Source organism: Stenella coeruleoalba, assembly GCF_951394435.1.
Source record: "Stenella coeruleoalba genome assembly, chromosome: 11".
Lineage (NCBI taxonomy): Eukaryota > Metazoa > Chordata > Mammalia > Artiodactyla > Delphinidae > Stenella > Stenella coeruleoalba.
Window position 1 is genome coordinate 31,771,149 of NC_137157.1, and position 20,771 is coordinate 31,791,919.

Genomic DNA, 20,771 nt, shown 5'->3' on the forward strand with positions numbered 1-20,771 from the left:
CATTTTAATACTGAAGATGGAAGAAAAAAAAGCAACATTTTCATCATATTATGCTTTATTATTTCAAGAAAGGTAAAAATGCAACTGGAATGCACAAAAAGATTTGTGCAGTGTATGGAGAAGGTGCTGTGACTGATCAAACGTGTCAAAAGTGGTTTGCGGGCTTCCCTGGTGGCGCAGTGGTTGAGAGTCCGCCTGCCGATGCAGGGGACGCGGGTTCGTGCCCCGGTCCGGGAAGATCCCACATGCCGCGGAGCGGCTGGGCCTGTGAGCCATGGCCGCTGAGCCTGCGCGTCCGGAGCCTGTGCTCCGCAATGGGAGAGGCCACAACAGTGAGAGGCCCGTGTACCGCAAAAAAAAAAAAAAAAAAAAAAAGTGGTTTGCAAAGTTTCATGCCGGAGATTTCTTGCTGGTTGGGTAGACCAGTTGAAGTTGATAGCGATCAAATTGAAACAATAATTGAGAACAATCAGTGTTATACCACATGGGAGATAGCTGACATATTCAAAATATCCAAATCAAGCACTGAAAATCATTTGCACCAGCTTAGTTATGTGAATCGCTTTGATGTTTGAGTTCCACATAAGTGAAAAAAACCTTCTTGACCACGTTTCCGCATAAAATTCTCTAATGAAACGTAATGAAAACGTTCCGTTTTTAAAACAAATTGTGATGGGTGATGAAAAGTGGATATTGTACAACAATGTGGAATGAAAGAGATCGTGGGGCAAGGGAAATGAACCACCACCAACCACACCAAAGGCCGGTCTTCATCCAAAGAAGGTGATGTTGTGTATATGGTGGGATTGGAAGGGAGTCCTCTATTACGAGCTCCTTCCGGAAAACCAAACGATTAATTCCAAAAAATACTGCTCCCAATTAGACCAACTGAAAGCGGCACTCAATGAAAAGCGTCCAGAATCAGTCAACAGAAAACACATAATCTTCCATCAGGATAACACAAGACTGCATGTTTCTTTGATGACCAGGCAAAAACTGTTACAGCTTGGCTGGGAAGTTCTGATTCATCCGCATTCACCAGACATTGTACCTTTGGATTGCAATTTAGTTCGGTCTTTACAAAATTCTTAATGGAAAAGATTTCAATTCCCTGGAAGACTGAAAGTCTTCCCTGGAACAGTTTTTTGCTCAAAAAGATAAAAAGTTTTGGGAAGATGGAATTATGAAGTTGCCTGAAAAATAGCAGAAGGTAGTGGAACAAAAGAGTGAATACATTGTTCAATAAAGTTCTTGGTGAAATGAAAAATGTCTTTTATTTTTTTTTATTTTTTATTTTTTGTGGTACGCGGGCCTCTCACTGTTGTGGCCTCTCCCGTGTGGAGCACAGGCTCCGGACGTGCAGGCTCAGCGGCCATGGCTCACGGGCCCAGCCGCTCCGCGGCATGTGGGATCTTCCCGGACCGGGGCACGAACCCGTGTCCCCTGCATTGGCAGGCGGACTCTCAACCACTGCGCCACCAGGGAAGCCCTGTCTTTTATTTTTAATTTAAAAACTGAAGGCACTTTTTGGCCCACCCAATAGTATAAACATTTAATAAAATGTTATTAATAAAATAAACATTTACTGTACTCACCAAGGGAGGAAGAGTAGACTTGACAGTTAATGGTGGATGGTGGAAGAAGGTACAAGGAAGCAATTCTTTGAAACGCAGTGCAGAATGAGCTAGATAATCAACTTTCAGGCAGGCATTCAATGTCTGCATCAGGTGTGTTGATGATATTTTTGTTTTGCTCATAAGAGCACTTTGAGATACATGAACATAATAGAACACAATATATATGCACCAAAAGGTCATAGAAAATCTTGCCTCTTTCTCCTTCTCGGCTATTTATTCATACTCAAGAATGAAGCCCTAAAATGCTGACTGGATATTGTATGTCCAGGGGTGAGATGTGTTGATTGAGTGGTTAGATCACGTGGTGATTGTAGATGCTTGTTTTAGGATCCTCAAATCATAGTATCTGTGGGGTTTTCCATTTAGACTGGTCTGTTTCCTCAGAAAGTACTGCTCCAACCTTTGACTAAGGAATGCATGTTATGGATGGCATAGGCTTAGCTGTCAGTATTCTTGAAGCTAAATATGGGAAGAGGGTTGGGGTCTCATAGTTCACTCTGTATACTTTCAATTAATCATCAAATCTTTAGTATATGTCTCTAAGTTTAGTGCCGTTGAATTCAATTTCTCCAGACAACAACTTTATTTTTAATACCAGGATGCAGGAAGGTAGATACTAGCAAAAGGTAAGGATGAAATCAAGATGCCTAACTACATCTTAAAGAGACTTTCAAACAATCTTTGTATCTTCTTGGGTACCTAATTTCTCTGATTCCTGAATCTTTATGGTTCTATGACACTTATCCTCTTGTGTCATTTGACATCTCTCTCTACAAAAAGAGATTTCTGCTTTTTCTTCTTTGATTAAATCAGTTACCAATTCATCTGTCAGCTTTCCATATTCAAAAATTTGCTGACATATTTTATGTTACATCATCTCCCATTCCTTTTGCCCTTCTAATTTATACATTGTTATTCCTTTACAATAGTTTTGGAAACAGAGAGGGCAAACAAGAAGTCACCTGTAATATTTAACTAGAAATTTCCTTCACACTTTTGTTCTCAGGCTCAGTAAAAATTTGCTCACATCAGATGATTTTGAGTTAAAATTTCAGTAGAGACCAAAGAGTAAATGTGAAAGACTAAAGTGACAAAAAAAAGTAGAACTTAAGTAGTGTTCCAGCTGACCTGAAAGTGAAATTTGGAATAATGTGTTATTAGAAGTTTCATTATTATTAAATGTAACCACACTGATTAGCATGTAAGAGGAAAAACTTTTGGTGCCAAGTAAACCTGGATTCAATTTGGGCTCTGCCACTTATTAGCTGTGAGACCTAGAGAAAGTTGCCTTGATTTCCTCCTTTATAAAGTGAAGACAACTGATGTCTTCCTGATAAGTTTTTTGTGAGGACTAAATTAGATAATATCAAGTGCTTAATCTAATACCTCACTCAAACATGGTGCTCTATGGTAGTTATTAAATTTGGCTACCCATCATAATATTTTGTACTCCTGAAGAGTTGTACATTTTATTATTATTGTTTTTATAGGGGAGGTATATAGTGCATATAGTATATATATACTATTCAGTATGAGTGTATTATATAGTGTATAGTACAGGTGAGCAATTTGAAGCGGCACTAGCTTCAAGAAACATACAGAAGAACTGGAATCTAAAGTTCCACCTTTGAAGCCACCAATTCCTATTATATCTGCCATCCACATTGCAAAGACATTTCTACTAGTGCTAGCTGATCTATGCCAAGAGAAAAAACAGAGTAAAATTCATAGTTGAGGTAAACTTCTGAGTGTCATGAAGTGTTGATGTTATGAACCGACACTTCACCTGGCTTCTTCCATTGACTCTACTCTCTTCCTCTCTGTGGTCTTCTTTGGACTTTTAGCCTAAATCTATCTTCAGAACTACAGGCAAACTTCCACAAGAGTCCTTGACCAGGAATAACATGTGCAGTATCATGTTCAGGTATTTGCTTGAAGACTTCAAGGAAAGGGATCAGGTTTGAGACTGAGTTTGCTATCTATTTTTTTTTTTTTTTTTGCCATACGCAGGCCTCTCACTGTTGTGGCCTCTCCCGTTGCAGAGCACAGGCTCCAGACGTAGATCAGCAGCCATGGCTCACGGGCCTAGCCGCTCCGCGGCATGTGGGATCTTCCTGGACCAGGACACGAACCCGTGTCCCCTGCATCGGCAGGCGGACTCTCAACCACTGCGCCACCAGGGAAGCCCGAGCTTGCTATCTTTTAATACCAGAAATAGATTGAAGGTAGGGGTTTTTTAGTACAGTAAACTATAATTTTTAAAGTTTCATATGTGAAAACAAAGCTGGTGTCTTGTAGATGTGGGGGCCCAATATAATCACGTGAATCTTTCAAAAATGGAGACCCTTTCTTGGCTGTGATGAGAGAGATGCAACAGACAGAAGGATCGGTGAGATGCAACATGAGAAGGACTTAACCCAACATTGCTGGCTTTGGGGATGGAGGAAGGGGAGCACAAGGCACGGAATGCAGTGACCTCTAAAAGCTGGAAAAGGCAAAGAAATGAATTCTTCCCTAGAATCCCCAGACAGGAACACAGCCCTGTCAACACCTTGATTTTAGCCCAGTGAGACTCAGGCTTCTGTTCGACTTCTGATCCACAGAACTGCAAGATAAGAAATTTCCGTTGCTTTACGTCATTATACTGGTGGTAATATGTTATGGCAGTAATAGAATACTAACACACAAACTTTAATAAATTTTATAATCTTTGGTTTCCTTTAGTGTTCCAACTGTGTTAAAATAGAAATTATCATGGTGAAAATATTTTCCATAATAGAAAGAGTAAGTAATTGAAAATTTTCAGTATTTTATATGACAGGTCTAGAACAGACCCAGAGAGGCAGAGCTGTTTGTTCTGTAAAGTCCCTCAAAAGGGAGAAGATAACCTTGAGCTGTCTTAAAGGTGAACTCAGAGTGCACCTTTCTCATGTGTTCTCCTGTCGTCTTCGTGCCCAGAGAGACAGATACCACCACTCCTACTTTCTGAGGAAGCCAGGGGCTCAGGATCCAGCTTGCAAAGGCGGCGTGACTTTAAAGCAAAGTCTTTACTCACAAGAAGGCAAACAGTTATCTTCATGACAAGTAAGTTCTAAAACTCAAAAGAAACTTCCAGTTATAAGATAACTAAGTTCTGGTAATATAATGTATAAGATGACTATAGTTAAAAATACTGTATTGCATATTTGAAAGTTGCTAAGAGAGTAGATCTTAAAAGTTCTCATGACAAGAAAAAAATTGTAACTATGTGAAGTGATGGATGCTAACTAAATTTACTGTGGTAATCATTTCACAATATATTCATATATCAAATCATTATACTGTATACCTTAAACTAATACAATGTTATATGTCAATTATATATCAATAAAACTGGAAAAATATAAAAATTCAAAAGAAAGTGCTTTCATAATACCAAAGAATTAATATTATATAAATTGTAAAATAATATGCAATATCTCCTGTCACAAAGGAACTACCGGATTAATTTCCTTTACTAACTCTCAGACTCTATACTAGTCATAACTAAGTCCCAAGTGATGAAATATTCTTATTAAGGCTTAAATAAATTATTCAATTAAAGCTGTTTGTGACTGTACTAGATGCATTTCAATTCCAGGACTTTTGCGTATGAATAAAACCAAATATCAAGATTCACAGATGTTGAAGAAACACAACAACATCTGGAAACTAAAATCATGGGGAGAGATAGTGTAATGACAACAAAGGAATTGAAATACTAATCTTCTGGAAATGTTTGCTTCCTGGAAACTAAAGGCAATTTTCCTATAAAGTGAGAAATGTTTCGAATTAAATACAAAAACAGAATAGAATAAAATAAAACAGGCTAACATACTCAAAACGAAACACCTGTAACTGAATAAACTGAATATCTTCTATCATAACATAGTATTTGTTAACATATTTAATTAGAACTCCATAATAAGGCATCCAGCATATTTAGATCTCCAGTGTACAGAGACTCTTTTAGGTATTGTGGTTGATTCAGAAAATCCAGTCTCTGACATTAAGGAGTTTAAATACTCTTTGCGGGGAGGCAAGATAAGTGCAAGCAAAATGACAGAGAATTACTACATGGCAATTATTAAGAAGTGTACAATATCAAAATGACATAGAAGACTGATAAGAGTAAAATGTGATTAGTCAGGGAAGATAAGAGATGGGCACCCATCCCAGAAGTAAATTGCGTTGCCAGGTGCATGATGCAAATGGAGATGTGCTGAGAAAGCCACTTTTAGAGAAAAAATATGCCCCCTGCCAGCCCTCCAAGATGACTTAAATTTTCACCATTAATCCAACCCATTAGCTATTCATTTAACCAGAAAACACTTATTGAATACCACACACCAAGTTGTATGGGTGCCAGCGCAAGTATTTTCTTTTCTTCCTCCTTTCTTTCAGTTTTGGGCCATTTTAAATATGATTGTTCCCAGGAAGAGATAACATAGAAAGTCATTAACAGATGCTAACACATAATTATGACCTGCACCTTCCTCTCCTCCCTCACCCCTAACTTCACTGAAGAATTAAAATCACCTTTAAGGTATGTTCCAACTATCCATTTTCTACACTATTGCCAGAGTGATATTCTAAAATCGTAATTCTCATCATCTTCTCATATTTACTATTCAATGAACAATTTTTCAGGGCCCTAAAAGAAGAGCTGAAGTGAAACTAAGAAAAGTTTAGACAGAGATGGGGAAGAGTTCAGGACATGACTAGCACTTGATCACTTTTATGATTCTGGTAAAAGATAATAGGTAGTAATATAATGGAGAATGAGTGGATGAATATATTTTTTAAAGGCATCACTTTCGGTAAAGAAAGAGTTTAGTATTTGATATTAGCATGATTGATCTACAGAAAATTATTCAGAGTTTGGAACTTATGGTAAACATTTAGCAATCAATCCATACAAAGTTTGTAATTCATACCATGAGAATGGAGGCGCTTCTGAAAAGAATAAATGTTACGGGAAAGGAGCAAAGAATAAGACATTAATTCTTGAGAATTCCTAAAGGATGGTAGAAAAGAAAAGGAATCAGAGAAAGAGCATTAAAGGAAGAAATTATAGAAGAAATGAATGTTATAAAATTTGCATTAGGGCTTTTTAAAAAATTCTATATTATTTGCAGTCAGAGAGTTTGTGTATGGGATGATGTAACTAAAATAAAGTGTTCTGTGAAATTCCTCCTGATTCTCCCTTGGGTCAGGTAGGTTTTGATATTAAGCAGGCTAAATGGTTCCAATTTTTCTTTTCTGGGAATTAAATAAACCAGAGCAGCTTTTTGGACTGTTTATAAAAGAAGAAAATGAGCTGCCAAGATACAGTTAATAATATTGTGTATCTTTGAATTTGTCATGGAGGAACTTTTAACAAGCCTTAGCATGATATCTTATTTTTGCATACCCCAGCCAAATAACTTCCCAAATTTCTTATTCTTAAAACGGCTCATTAGTGTAAGCTGGTAGCCAAACTACAGCAATAGCAGAGAAATAGTTTGTGCTTATTCAGCCACAAAATGAATTGCTTTAAGTGATTTTACCTACTGACTCATTAAAATGAACCATGATAATCCAATCTTTTTACTTATGTTGAAGTAGCTAAAGACTAAAGGTACTTTAATCATCAACATGAATTTATATAGAATTGACTATGAAAAAAAAATCATTTGGGGATATTTTCCAAGAACATAGACCCTGCAAGAAGGGACAAGAATCAAGGAATGAAAAAGCAAAAGAAGAAAGTTTATACAGTCCTGCAACTCTTAATTTCCCGTTATCAAAGTGTTTCAGAGGTTGATATGCCCAGGGATGGCATATACTGCCAATCCCTTGTCCCTTGCCCATTACCATTGATCATTCTCCTCCTTTCTGCTGAATAGGGATGAGCCAGCGTAGGACTCTAGGCATCCACGACAAACTGATCTGAGCTAGCTTGCTAAATATTTGAAACAAATCGCCATCCCCCAAACATTCAAAAGTTATCCAGGAAAAGAGTTCGAAATGGATTATTTTAATGTATTTTCAGAATAGTACATGCCCATAGTTTCATGAATCCGTAATCAAGAAGAATGGCACACTATTATCTCTCATATCTATCTACCTTTCTTTCTTTCTATCTATCATCTAGCCATCCATCCATCCTTCCATCAATCTATCTACTTTTTGTTACATTTCTCCTTAGCACAAGCTCCTGTGAGCTACTGTTTTAGAAAGAGCTTAAAATTGTCATTTTGAATTTCACTAATTTGAGTGAAAAAATACAATTAATTATATTGTATAAACTTTGTTTACATGTGAAGAATTCCTAATTACATTTGTGATGGTCTTATATTGGCTTTGCTGTGATTTTTTTTTTTTTTTCTTACAAATCTCTGCTTTATTTCATCTAATCTGCAGCATCCTCCAGGGCCAACTCTTTGAACTCCCAAGAGATAGGGAAAGCATAGCTACCATGGATGTACTTGCATTTACCTAGAATGTTGCTAATATGTGATTCTCAGTGGCAGGAGCTAGGAAGACAATAGACAAGTCACTTAAAATAGACAAGTCACTTAAAAATATGCTGTAAGAGCAAAGCTGAGAGATCACTTACTCTTCTTAGGGGGGAAAGAAAGCCTTCACAGAAGAGGTGACGTTTTATGGAAAAATAAGGTTAGAGGTTCTTCAGCAGAGGGGAAAAAAAGGGCTTGGCAGTTTCCAAAAGTATTCAGAGGAGGACGCATGGGATACAGAGGTGAATAATGAAGTCAATATCATTTGTAAGACCAGATGTGAAACAACTTTGGGTGCCAAGATAAAGTGTTTGGATATTTATGCAGTAAATGAGTCAGTATAGATTTCTTAAGCTGGGTAGTAAGTACATAATCAGATTTGGAGTGGAGGTGAGTGTAACCTTTTTATCAGTTTTGGTTTTTCTTCTTTTATTATTATCAGAAAACAGTATCTATTTATGTTTAAAATTATAAATAAAGATAAGTAAAATCATGGAAAATAAAAATCAACTACAGTCCTATGCACTCAGAGATGAATCTCTTAAAGTTTTGTCAGCTAATATAAAGTACTTTTCCCCATGAATCAGGATAAATATAAATATACTTATGATATATTTAAAAGTAATTATACATTTTAATGAGTCCTATTATACAAAACTTTTTAAAATTTACTTTTTCCACCTAATACTATACTGTAAACATCTTTTCAGTAAATGAACATTATTTTCAATTTTTCAAGATCATAAACAATCCTGAAATGATGTTCTTTGTATTTATATTCTTATATATCTATTTTTCTAGGACTAATTCACAGAAATAGAATTGGTGGATCAAAGAGCATGCATATTTTAAATCTTACGTTCCCATTTTCTAATTATTCCCTCTAAAAGGCTGTATCCATTTACATTTCTGTTAGCATTCATGGGAGGAATGCTATGTTCCTTCCATTTCTGCAATATTTTGTGTTATCATTTCTTAAATCCTCGCCAATTTGTTTGGGAGGAAGACTTCACTGTAATTTTCTTTGGCACTTGTTGATTACTGCTGAGGTTAAATATTTTTTATATTTGTTTTGTATCTTTGGGGGATATTATCCATTCATTTTCTACTGAAGGGATTATGCTTTTCTTTTCTTTTCTTTTAAAAAATATTTATTTATTTTGGCTGCGCCGGGTCTTCATTGCAGCATGTGGGATCTTTAGTTGTGGCATACGGGATCTAGTTGCCTGACCAGGGATTGCACCTGGGCCCCCTCCATTGGGAGCACAGAGTTTTAACCACTGGGCCACCAGGGAAATCCCATATGCTTTTCTTTTTTATTTACAAGAGTGCTTTAAATATTTGAGTAAACTTTCAACTTTATACAATGTATAAATACATAATATGTAAGCATATTATACATTATATATTCCAAATATTCTTCCAGGTTTGATTTTTATTTAAGATGTTCTTAGAGTATAAAAATTTAATTTTTTGATAATAAAATCCATCAAGTTGTTTTTAACTTGGTGATTTTATTGCATCTGAAATTAATTTTGATAAATGACATGACAAAGGGTTTTAAACAGTCATCCCAATATCATATATTTAAAAATTAGTTTTCCTTATGAAACTTAAACACCAACTTTATCACATTTTAGATTATTAAAGTCAGTTTCACAGAGTAAATGAACACATATGCTTTGGCATCACAGAAAACCTATTTTTACCACTTTGACCTCTTCAAATCTTAGCTTCCTTGAGAGGGAAACATGAAAATAGCAAAATAGCAATAGCTTATTGTATTAAATTACATAATGCATTTAAAGCACAGTGCTTGGCTCACAGTAAGCATTAGTAGTTCATAGCATTGTTACTTTTATACTAGAGTATGGGTTTTGATTTTTTATCTTCTTCACTGATTAGTGTATCTATTTTTGCATCAATGTCATAGTTTGATTATTTTGTAGTATTAAGTACTTTTAAACATCTAATAGAGCAATTTTATTCAACCACTCAAAAATATTTGTTGAATGCCTTTTACTTGTCTCTAACAGCTAGGATCTGAAGGTATCAATATATGGTTGAGCAAATCAGCACTGGTCCCTGATCAATTAGCCTACAGTCACATCTTTCTGAGGATCTGACCTATTTATCAAGATAAAAGTTTTTAAGATATCCTTTACTTTTTATTTGGTTCTGAAGACAACTTTGTTCAATAGCAACATATCTTTGGCAACATATCATTAAATCTAGTTTATATCTACTCATGGCTCATTTCATCCATTTTAACATTGAACTTATTGATTACAGTATCAAAGGATACGTTTTTTTATATTCTTATGACAATACTCTTGAGTATATCTTACAAGGTTGGAATTCAGTCCTCTTCTTGAATAAATCATGTTCGATTTAAAAAAAAAACACTTTAATTATACCACTTGACATACAGCATAAAGCAGATGTGTTTGTTTGCTGATAGATTTTTGAAAAGAGGAATTGAACATTTGGATTTGTCAATATTTACACTGTACTGCCCAAGAGGGACAAATATAAGCAGGGAAAATGTATCACGTTTGAAAAGGAATGGACTCTTGGAAAGAAACAGATCTGGATTTTGAACCCCAGGTCTATCCATTCCCATGGTGTATAAGACAAAATCACTGTAAGTTTCTTACTACTGCTGTAACAAATTACCACAAACATAGTGGTTTAAAACAAATGTATTCTTTCACAGCTCTGGAGGTCAAAGGTCTAAAATCGAGGTGTTTCTAAGGCTATCTTCCTTCTGGAGGTTTCTGCCTGTTCCAGTTTCTAAAGGCTGCTGGCACTCCTTGGCTCGTGGCACTTCTTGGCATATCACAACCACCTCTGCTTCCATTGTTAATCCCTTTTCAGCTTCTGACCTTCCTGTCTCCCTCTCATAAGGACCCTTGTGATTATATTGGATCCACCCAGATAAGCTAGGCTAATCTTCCATCTAAAGATCCTTAATTTAATCATATCTATAAACGCCCTCTTGGCCATATAAAGTGACATCTTTACGCATTACAGGGATAAGGACATGGACATCTTTTGGTGGCCATTATTCAGCCTACCACAATCACTATAGCAGGGAACTCATAACTAACTGGAGAAGACACTCAGCTGATCCACACACTGATTTACTCATATTTAACCTACTTTTTAAAAAACAGTTCATTGTATGGTTGCACATTTGGGCAAGTGCCAGTTCTCTGAACCCTGTGTGTCCTTCACCTGTAAAATGGAACTAATGCCTACTTACATAATAGAGATGTTCTGAGGACTAAATGACATAGTGTATAAAAAGCTGTTTCCACTCCATCATATAAGAGTACTGTGGGCATTGTGCTAAAAAGTGACTCTTGAGGGCAAAAGGAATACACTTAATACTTTTGTTGCATGTTTGCAGTACACTGAAATTTCATTCTAGTTACATGGAAATTACTTGAATTGCATTCTTGAAGAGAGAGAGATAAATAATGTAAATAATATATGCCATTCTACCTATCATTCCACCCAACGGGCACATGAAAGAGTGACTATAGACTACTTGCTTCTACTCCTTCTGAGTTAGGCTCCATTTTCTCATGCCTCCCATAGCATGAACCTTTGGAGATCAATTGTTTAAATATATGTACTCTTTCAGATATTATTGCAATTAATTCTTCATTAAATGTCTGTTTTTACACTATGAAGTAAACCTGACAAGAATATTAGTTTAAGACAATACCTGGCATGTAGTTGATGTTCAATATATGACACCAATTATTATGCACATAAATATTTGTTTAAAAAACAAGTGCTCACCAATAAACTGGGAACATGTAATTGAGGGAGAACAGCCTAGTGGAATGAACAAATTTCAAAGTCAGATACATCTGAGTTCAAGTCCTTAGTTTTCCATTAGCTGTTTCCTTGGATATTTTCCTTAACCTCTCTAAACCTCAATCTATCATTTTAAAAATAGAAATTATAATCTGATCTATTTAGATGTGAGGATCACATGAGAAATGTACTTAGATTCCTAGAATAGTTTCTGTCAATAAATGATAATTATTATTACCTAAATAAATATTTTCTTAATTTAAATATATTTAGCAAACAACTTTCTGAATAATAAATATAGGTATTATAGATAGACAAAATAGAATTATTTAAATTCCATCTAATCACCTAGGTTTCTGAAGCATATGAACTTAAAGGACCTATGGCCCATTACAAATTGTTTATTACTAAGTGGATTTTGAGTACTTGTATCGGTCAGGCTATTTAAGGTCACATGCACAATCACTAATGTACCTTCAATAAAGGGGTTTATGAGAATACAAAGAAATACTAGTAGCACTGTTCTTAATGTTAGCAACAGCACAGTCAACCCCTGTTCTAGATCTTCTGAGACTGGGAAATGCAGTAGGATCTAAAGATAAGGGACTCAGTGTCTCTGTATTCAATAACTGTGGCTTGATTGACTCAACTTCTCTGTTTTCACCAAACATTTAATTTGGAAAGTACTCAAGCCACCACAAAGGTGCTTGAGTTTCCTCTTGCTGAGTCATTTAAAAATTATCTCTGATTCACAACAGCCAAGACATGGAAACAACCTAGATGTCCATTGACAGATGAATGGATAAAGAAGAAGTGGCACATATAAACAATGGAATATCACTCAGCCATAAAAAAGAATTAAATAATGCCATTTGCAGCAACATGGATGGACCTAGAGATTATCATACTAAGTGAAGTAAGTCAGACAAAGACAAATATCATATGAAATCACTGACATGTGGAATCTAAAAAAATAATACAAAGGAATTTATTTACAAAACAGAAACAGACTCACAGACATAGAAAACAAACTTATGGTTACCAAAGGGGAAAGCAGGGGCGGGGGGTGGGGGATAAATTAGGAGTTTGGGATTAACAGATACGAACTACTATATGTAAAATAGATAAACAATAAGGTCCTACTGTATAGCACAGGGAATTATTCACTATCCTGTGATAAACCATAATGAAAAAGAATATGAAAAAGAATGTATATATAAGTATAACTGAACACTTCGCTGTAGAGTAGAAATTAACACAACATTGTAAATCAACTATACTTCAATAAAATAAATTTAAAAAAAGAAAAGGAAAATTACCTCTGGCTCCTGTTCATCCCTGATCCCATCCATACCAGCCAGGAGCAATGCTGACCACAAAATGAAAAAAAAAATCTATCTTCAAAATGTGTCTGCATGCTTTCAGAACTTCAATAACTACCTCTGCTGTCTACCCATGCCCTAGCTCTAAACTATGTATAAGCCTCAAGGGCTTTTTTGCCTTTTTCTGCTTAAAGGCATGAGTAGGGACTACTTGCTCCTTTCCTACTTGCCACTGCATGGAAACTTGGGCCTACATTTGTATGTCTCATCATTCCAGCTATGCCTAAAAGTAGCAAGTAAAATGTTGTCTACCTCACAGACCCTATCCTCTGAGCTACACCTCAGTCATCTCTGGCTATTCAAGATTTTCAAAGACCTTCTTCTCAGGAGTGTTCCTAGATATGATCCCATATATAAGCTAACTTGGAAGGAAGATAACTAAGGACAAAGGAATACCGATCAAAACAAAACATACCAAAAAGAAGAAAGCATTATGTAGAGGAGAGAATTATTAAAAGAACATATTTTATAGAATCATAATATGTTTACTCTGGTCCTTGAAATTTCCACAACCTCCCACAGTTACCCTTGTATATTCTGACCCTAGGACATACATTCTAGGCAGGCAGTGTCCTAAACTGTGGACTTCGAAGACATGGCCTCCATGGTAATAATTTCCATTTTTCATTTTTAATAATTCTCTTTCAAGAACTTAGTTTTCCATTTATTATAGTCTGGGCTATAATCAATTGCTACCTCTTTTATAGGTCTTTACACTTATGCATTCTTCAATTTTTCATTGTTTTTGGTGTTCAGTTTTGTTTGAGAAGAAATCTAAATGACTTTTGGAACCCATGTGGATACGTGGAAGAAGTGTTTCTAGGCAGAGAGAATGGGAAGTGCAAAGGCTCTGGGGTGGGAGCTCAGCAAGAAGGCTGGTAGAGATGGAGTGAAATGGGTGAAGTGGAGAGAGACAGGAGATTAAGCCAGGAGGAGGATCATGTAGGACTTTTAAAGGCATATTAATCAGACATTTTTTTTGCAGATTTTTAAAAGAGGGTACAAAACCCAGAAAATGTGCAAAATAATCCTTATATTCCCTCCTGTTGAGCAATTTTATCCATTCCAATCTGTCTTTGATTAATGTCAGACTTGACTCCAGAAAAACATGTTGCTTTGAAAAAAGTTTTTCTTGGATTACAAAACATTGAAAAGGTATTTAAATGTTTAAAAAACTGTATCAGTGGGTTTTATTTAATTTCATATAACAGGATATCCAATCCAGGGGGTTTAAGAACAAAAGGAAAATAATTGCTTCATGTATCTAAAAAATCCAGTTTTGGGGTTCTACTGCATCTTGACTGAGGACCAAATGATGTCACCTGGACCCAGATTCTTTCTGTTCGATTCTGTTCACTCATCATGCTCCTTTACTGCCAGATTCCATGCCTTCTCTTTGGAGGTGGCTGCTCTAACTCCAAACTTAGATTGTCTCTCAGTCAAATCCAATGGAAAAGAGGAAGAGATTTTGGGAAGTTCCAGCATCTTACTTATTCTGTCACATACAAATTCCTGAACTCATGGCTACAAATGGCTATAGTCCAGGGGATGAAATACACTTATTTCTTTCAGCGTGGATCACTTTCTTCCCTCTAATAGCGCATCCCTGAACGAATCTCCAAATGGCAGTACTAGAAACAGGGTGAATTGGTGTTGAATAGCAAGCAAACACAACCAAGGAAATATCCATTCATTTGTCTACCCCATCTTCCCATTCAATCACCTTCAAAAATATCTCTGCCTCCGTAATAAACCTATGCTATGTCCCAATGAAAACACACTCTCCTCTACCTTCCCAAAGCAATAACACTTAAAGTCCCATTCATTTACAGATACAGCTCAAAGCCCAAAATATCTGTTTAGTGCACAGTCATCTCAGTCAGACTTCTCTTTAACTCCTCTTGGCCTAGAAAACTAATGCTAAATAGTAAGTTTAATGAATCCCCAAACATCTAAAACACACTTTTTTTCCTAGGCTGCCATTGGGGAAGGAAAACAACACAGTTTCTGGTATATAACTTACATTGTATCTTATGTGAAGTATAAGGCAAGGACCCCTCAGTCTAGAAGTGAAATGCAGTTCCTTTGTCAACGAGTCTGGCTGTTCTAGATCTGCTCTCTGGAAGGATCTTTCTTCCACTGTTGAGGAGAAAATGGTTAATCACAGGTCAATAAACCACTTCTTCCCTAGTGGAGACAACAGGAAAGAATGACTTCCACCACATCTCCTTGCACACAGGGATACCTACAAAATGTTTTAGTAGGATATTTCTGACCCATCTGTTTTTCTTATTGTAGGCAAACCTGAAATTTATGGATTCTTACCTATACTTGGTGTTTGCTTATATCTTTTCATATAAAGGTTGGTGTAAAGTAAGATCTATGATTTGTACGAGATTGCTTTGACAAGCCAATCTATTGAGTTAACACGATTGTTTTCCATGACCACATCTGAGATGCCTCTTGTAATTCTTTATCAGTGTACTTTAACTTCAGGTTCTGGAGTCTGAGGACTATTTTAAGGTTTGAGCAACCCTAGCCTCTTGTTTGTAAGGCTTGGGATTTCTCTAATAATAAAATTTATTTAAACTCTTGATATACTTTCAATCTATTTCCATTCACTCTATATCAAGGGATAGAGATATCAAGAAGAGTCGATCTTTAAATCTGGAAATCATCCTTGGATTTTCTGTCTTCTAAAGGATGGCCAACAACTGTCAGAAGCTAGGAGGAAGTTATGAAACAGATTTTCTTTTAGTGCTTCCAGAGGAATCAACCTTGCCAACAGCTTGATTTCAAACTTCTAGTCTCTGGAACTGTGAGACAATACATTTCTGTTGTTTTAACCATCCAAGTTTATGTATGTTGTTACAGCAGCCCCAGGAACCTAATACAGCCACAATGCACCGCCAATCTCTTTGGCCCTGAGCTGAATGTCCTTTTCCTTAGTATTTGTGCCTCTGGACTGCATCTTCTCAATAGGAGTAATTTGTCCCTGCCTCGGGCAATGTCGGCTTAAATGGAAGAATGTGAAAAGGACCTGAGATACTAGGTTACAATTTCCTCATCTACCATTCTTGCTAGGTCTCCCACCTCTGCTTTTGCTTCAGTCAATGTTAGTTTGGGGCAGAGACTTTGGCTTGCTAACGCTTGCCAATCCAGCTACTGTAGTAGCAGCTGTCTCAGACTTCAGACTGCAGGTAGAAAGGATCGTTATACTAAAATAATATTCTCTGATCCGCTTGCAGAGAGAACAGATCCACCTTAAAACTTTCTCATTCTTGTTTGACCTTCCTAAAGGCTCTAATAAGTTGAATTTTTCAAAACCAGGTCTCTCACCCTGTTTCCTTACTCAGCACAAGACAGTCAGTTTAACCAGTTGTCTTACACTTAAAACTGCTAACTTCCAAGACTTGGACTGAGTGGCCCACACTGCCCTTCACATGACTTCATGAGTTTGGCTAGACTACATAAAAGGTCTAGTCCCTGTTCAAAAGTTCACACAACCACTCAGATATAGCTCAAGTTGCTTCCACTTTGGTTATCTTTATTGTCTTTTCAGATGCAGTTGGACCAGGTCTCCAACAATATCTCTGTGACCCAATTTCCTACCTCGATGATCTGCCTAACTCTGTCCTGACTCCATTCTTAATAGGACCTCTTTTTATGGTGGGAAGATGGCTGCCACAAATATAAACTTACATTCTCTCTCAGTTTAAGTCAATAAAATGTTAGCAAAATCATGGGTAATTCCATTCGTTTTGGTTTGGTCAAATGCCCATTTCCAAAAGAATCACAGTAGATGGGTCAATACCAAGTGCTGAATGACTTACATCTGAGTCATATGCTCTGGCTTCCACACCTCCAGAAACACATGGACTAATAGTGAATGAGGACTAAATTCCCAAATGGCCATTTGTAGAAATGGTGTAATTGAAGCTAACAGTCAGAAAATATGCACTACAAATAATGGAATTAAAATACTTCTATTGATTGGTATTTGAAAAATAATGCGTAAAAGAGAAAATAAAAATCACTACACCAGAGATGAAAATCTACATTTGCAGGTCCATCAAAAGATAAATGAATAAAGACTGTAGTATATGGAATACTACTTAGTAATAAAAAGAAATGAATTAATGATACAGGTAGCAACTGGGATGAATCTCAGAATAATTATTCTGAGTGTGTCTTAGTCAGCTTTGGGCTGCTGTAACAAAATGCCACAGACTGGGTGGCTTAAACAATGCACATTTATTTCCGACAGTTTTGGAGACTGAGAAGTCCAAGATCAAAGTGTCAGCAGGTTTGGTTCCTGGTGAGAACCCTCTCCCTGGCATGCAGACGGCCACCTTTTTGCTGTGTCTTCATATGGTGGGGGGAGAGAGAGAACTCTGGTCTCTCTTCCTCTTCTTCTAAGGACACTAATCCTATCATGTGGGCCCCACCCTCATGACCTCATCTAAACCTAATTACCTCCCAAAGGCTCCACCTCTAAATACCATCACATTGAGAGTTAGAGCTACAACATATGATTTTGGCATAAACACATTCAGTTCACTGCAGAGTGAAAGAAGTCAGACAAAATGTATGATTCCATTATATAAAACTGTAGAAAAGGTAAACTAATCTATAGAGACAGAAAGCAGATCAGTAGTTTAGGGACAGGGCTAGAAGGCAGGGATGGAACTGGAAAGGTTTCAAAGGGCATGAGGAAATTTTGAGCAGTGATAAATAAGATCACTATCATAACCGTGGTGATTTTTTCACAGGTGTGTTGTGTCAAAGCTTATACAACTTAAATATTCCACTTTTCATGCATATTTTGGTTATTTCTTGTGGCCCTAAGAATCCTGCTAAGAATATTCTTATAGCTGTCTTTTAGTGCACATTATATGTATTTCTTTCATCTATGCAACTCAGAGTGGGAATACTAGGTCATGGATATTTACATACTCTTAAAAAGTTCCCTTGGGCTCCTTTGCTCCTGGCCCCAACCCTGTAGTTCTAGACAGCCGCTATAGATTAGTTGTAACTGTTATGGGATTTCATATAAATGAAATTGTATATAATGTACTCTTGTGTATGGCTTCATCTGCTCAGAGATTCATCTATGTAGTTGTATGTGTCAGTTTTTTTTTTTTTTGTAATTGCTGAAACATATTCATTGTTGGAATATATTACAACCTTTTTTCCATTTACTTGCTGACGAGCATTTGGCTTGTTTCCAGTTTTGTGTTACTATGAATAAAACCGCTAAGAACATTTGCATTATGGTCAAAGAACATCATCTTTTGGAATTTATTAAGGTTTCCTTTGGAGCCTGATACATAATCTACTCCTGTAAATATTCCATATGTGCTAGGAAATGTGTATTCTCCATGTGTCAAGTAATTCTACATAAATTTAGTAGTTCAAACTTATTATTTAGGCATTTAGCTGCCTATTTTTTTTCTCTGCTGCATTCATTAGTTTCTCAGAGGGTTTTAACATATCCAGTTACAATTTATCTATTTCCCTGTACTGTTGTTTGTTGTTGCTTGGTTTATTTTTAGATTGTAATGTTAGGAGACATGTACATTCGTGATGGACATATCTTGTTGTTCTATTGTTCCTTTTACCAGTATACACCACTCATTTTCCCTTATTTTTTTTTCTTGTTTGGCCTTAAATTCTATTTTGTTGTGTATTAAAATTGCTACCCCAGCTTGTTTTAGTTCATATTTACTGGTAGACTTCTTGTCATAGTTTTATTGTTGGACCTTGTATTTATAATTCAATGTAATATATATATAATTTAATTGAATATAATTAAAATATTTAAAAAAACTATTTTGTTAGGTTTAACCCATTTACATTCACTTTAATTACTGCTACATTAGCCCTTTAGTTTAACACCTTCTTTTGTACTGCACTTTCTATTTATTTGCCCTGTCCTCATTACTACATTTCATTGGATAGTGAATTTACTTCTGATGGATTACAAATCATAAATTTTTAGTGTATAATTAGAGTATCTATTTTTAAGCTAAGTCCCATAATCATGTTTATTTACCCTATTGCTGTCTTAAACTTTGTTTTGAGTATTTGAGTAGATACTATACCATTATCAAGATCTCATGTTCCTTTGGACTCTACCTCCCTTCCCTGCTTTAAGCTGGATATATTTTCTTTCTTAGAGTAAACTTATTATCCAGTAGGCATGAGATTTGGAAGAGAGGATGGGAGGAATGAATGCCTGTGGATGTAATGTTCAGTAGACCACTGGACTCACAGGTCGGGGGCATAGAGAAAATCTGGGCTGGACATTTGGAATCACATATAGCCAGAACCATTGCTCCAAGAAGAGGGGGAAGAAAGGATTGATGAGAGAACACTAGATTTTAAGGTATAAGCAGAGAAAAAGCCTGCAAATGACACTGTAGATCCACCTAAGGAAATGGTGTCATATAAAGGGGCCATTTTAAATGTACACACTATATCTACTGCCCAGGAATTAATTTTACAGATACCGCTATTAGGTGTAGGTGCAATTCTGCTGACAGCCCAGTTATGCTGATTCCACTTCCAAGGGGCAGTCACCTGCCAGAGCCCATCAAAAACAGGACTCTGGTCAGGAGTGGCCTTGCTGTGGTTACAGATCTTTTTTGTGGCCTCTTTCAATTCTATGCAGAATTCTCCCTCAATTCTTAGGAAGAATGGGGGAGAAACTCCATATTCCTCAAATAGATCCTACTACACTGCCTGCAACTTTACAAAGCAAGAGGTTCACTTGAATTAACTGTTGAGATGGCCACCCATCACCCACACTTTAGTAAGGATTAATTTAATCAGACTGTGCTCCTAATATCAGAAACTAAAGCCACAGGAGAAAGAAGGAGTAAAGAAGACTGAGTTTTAACCATGTAAGTCTTTAAGAAAGGGCAAAGTAGAATGGTTTGGTAAGGGGTATTCCGCTCAAGGCAGAAACATGAAGGTAACAGGTTCTTACAGAATATATATGCTACTTAATGGGAAATATGCTACCCATTACTATAGTCACAGAATTCATCAAGAAAAGTATCGAGTCTTCAGAGACTTTTAGGTGTTAATATTTCATCTTATGCTACCTCTTAATGGCAGTGAAGAGAAACAGTAAGGTAGTACAATTTTAAGGTCTTAGTTTGAGTTCTTATTTGTGCATTTTAATAATTTATTAAATAAATTTATACACTTAATATTTAATAAATATATATTATTTTAGGTTATGTGCCTGATGCCTATGGAACAAGCATTCATATTATATTTCTAATAATTTGTTTGCTATCATGACCATCATTGACATTACTTCTGCTAACACACATATAAATCAAATAATATACATCAAATGCAAGCCCAAATCTTGCAATTACATTAATAACTAACAT

General features: G+C 36.2%; 1 protein-coding gene across 6 annotated transcripts in view; it reads right to left on the reverse strand.

Moving 5' to 3' along the window:
• Positions 1-20,771, reverse strand: part of TMTC3 (transmembrane O-mannosyltransferase targeting cadherins 3) — a gene marked incomplete at its 5' end in the record, with an annotated part of 314,399 nt that overhangs the window by 227,138 nt on the left and 66,490 nt on the right. For 5 of the 6 annotated variants that reach the window (XR_013830631.1, XM_079938133.1, XM_079938132.1 and 2 more), the window contains 2 exons: positions 13,303-13,352; positions 15,389-15,504. Coding sequence is in view for 4 of the 6 variants with exons in the window: in XM_079938133.1 (XP_079794259.1) it covers positions 13,303-13,352; positions 15,389-15,504 (166 nt within the window). Of the gene's footprint in view, positions 1-13,302; positions 13,353-15,388; positions 15,505-20,771 lie in introns of those variants that run through there. The other variant, XR_013830632.1, reaches the window with a different exon arrangement.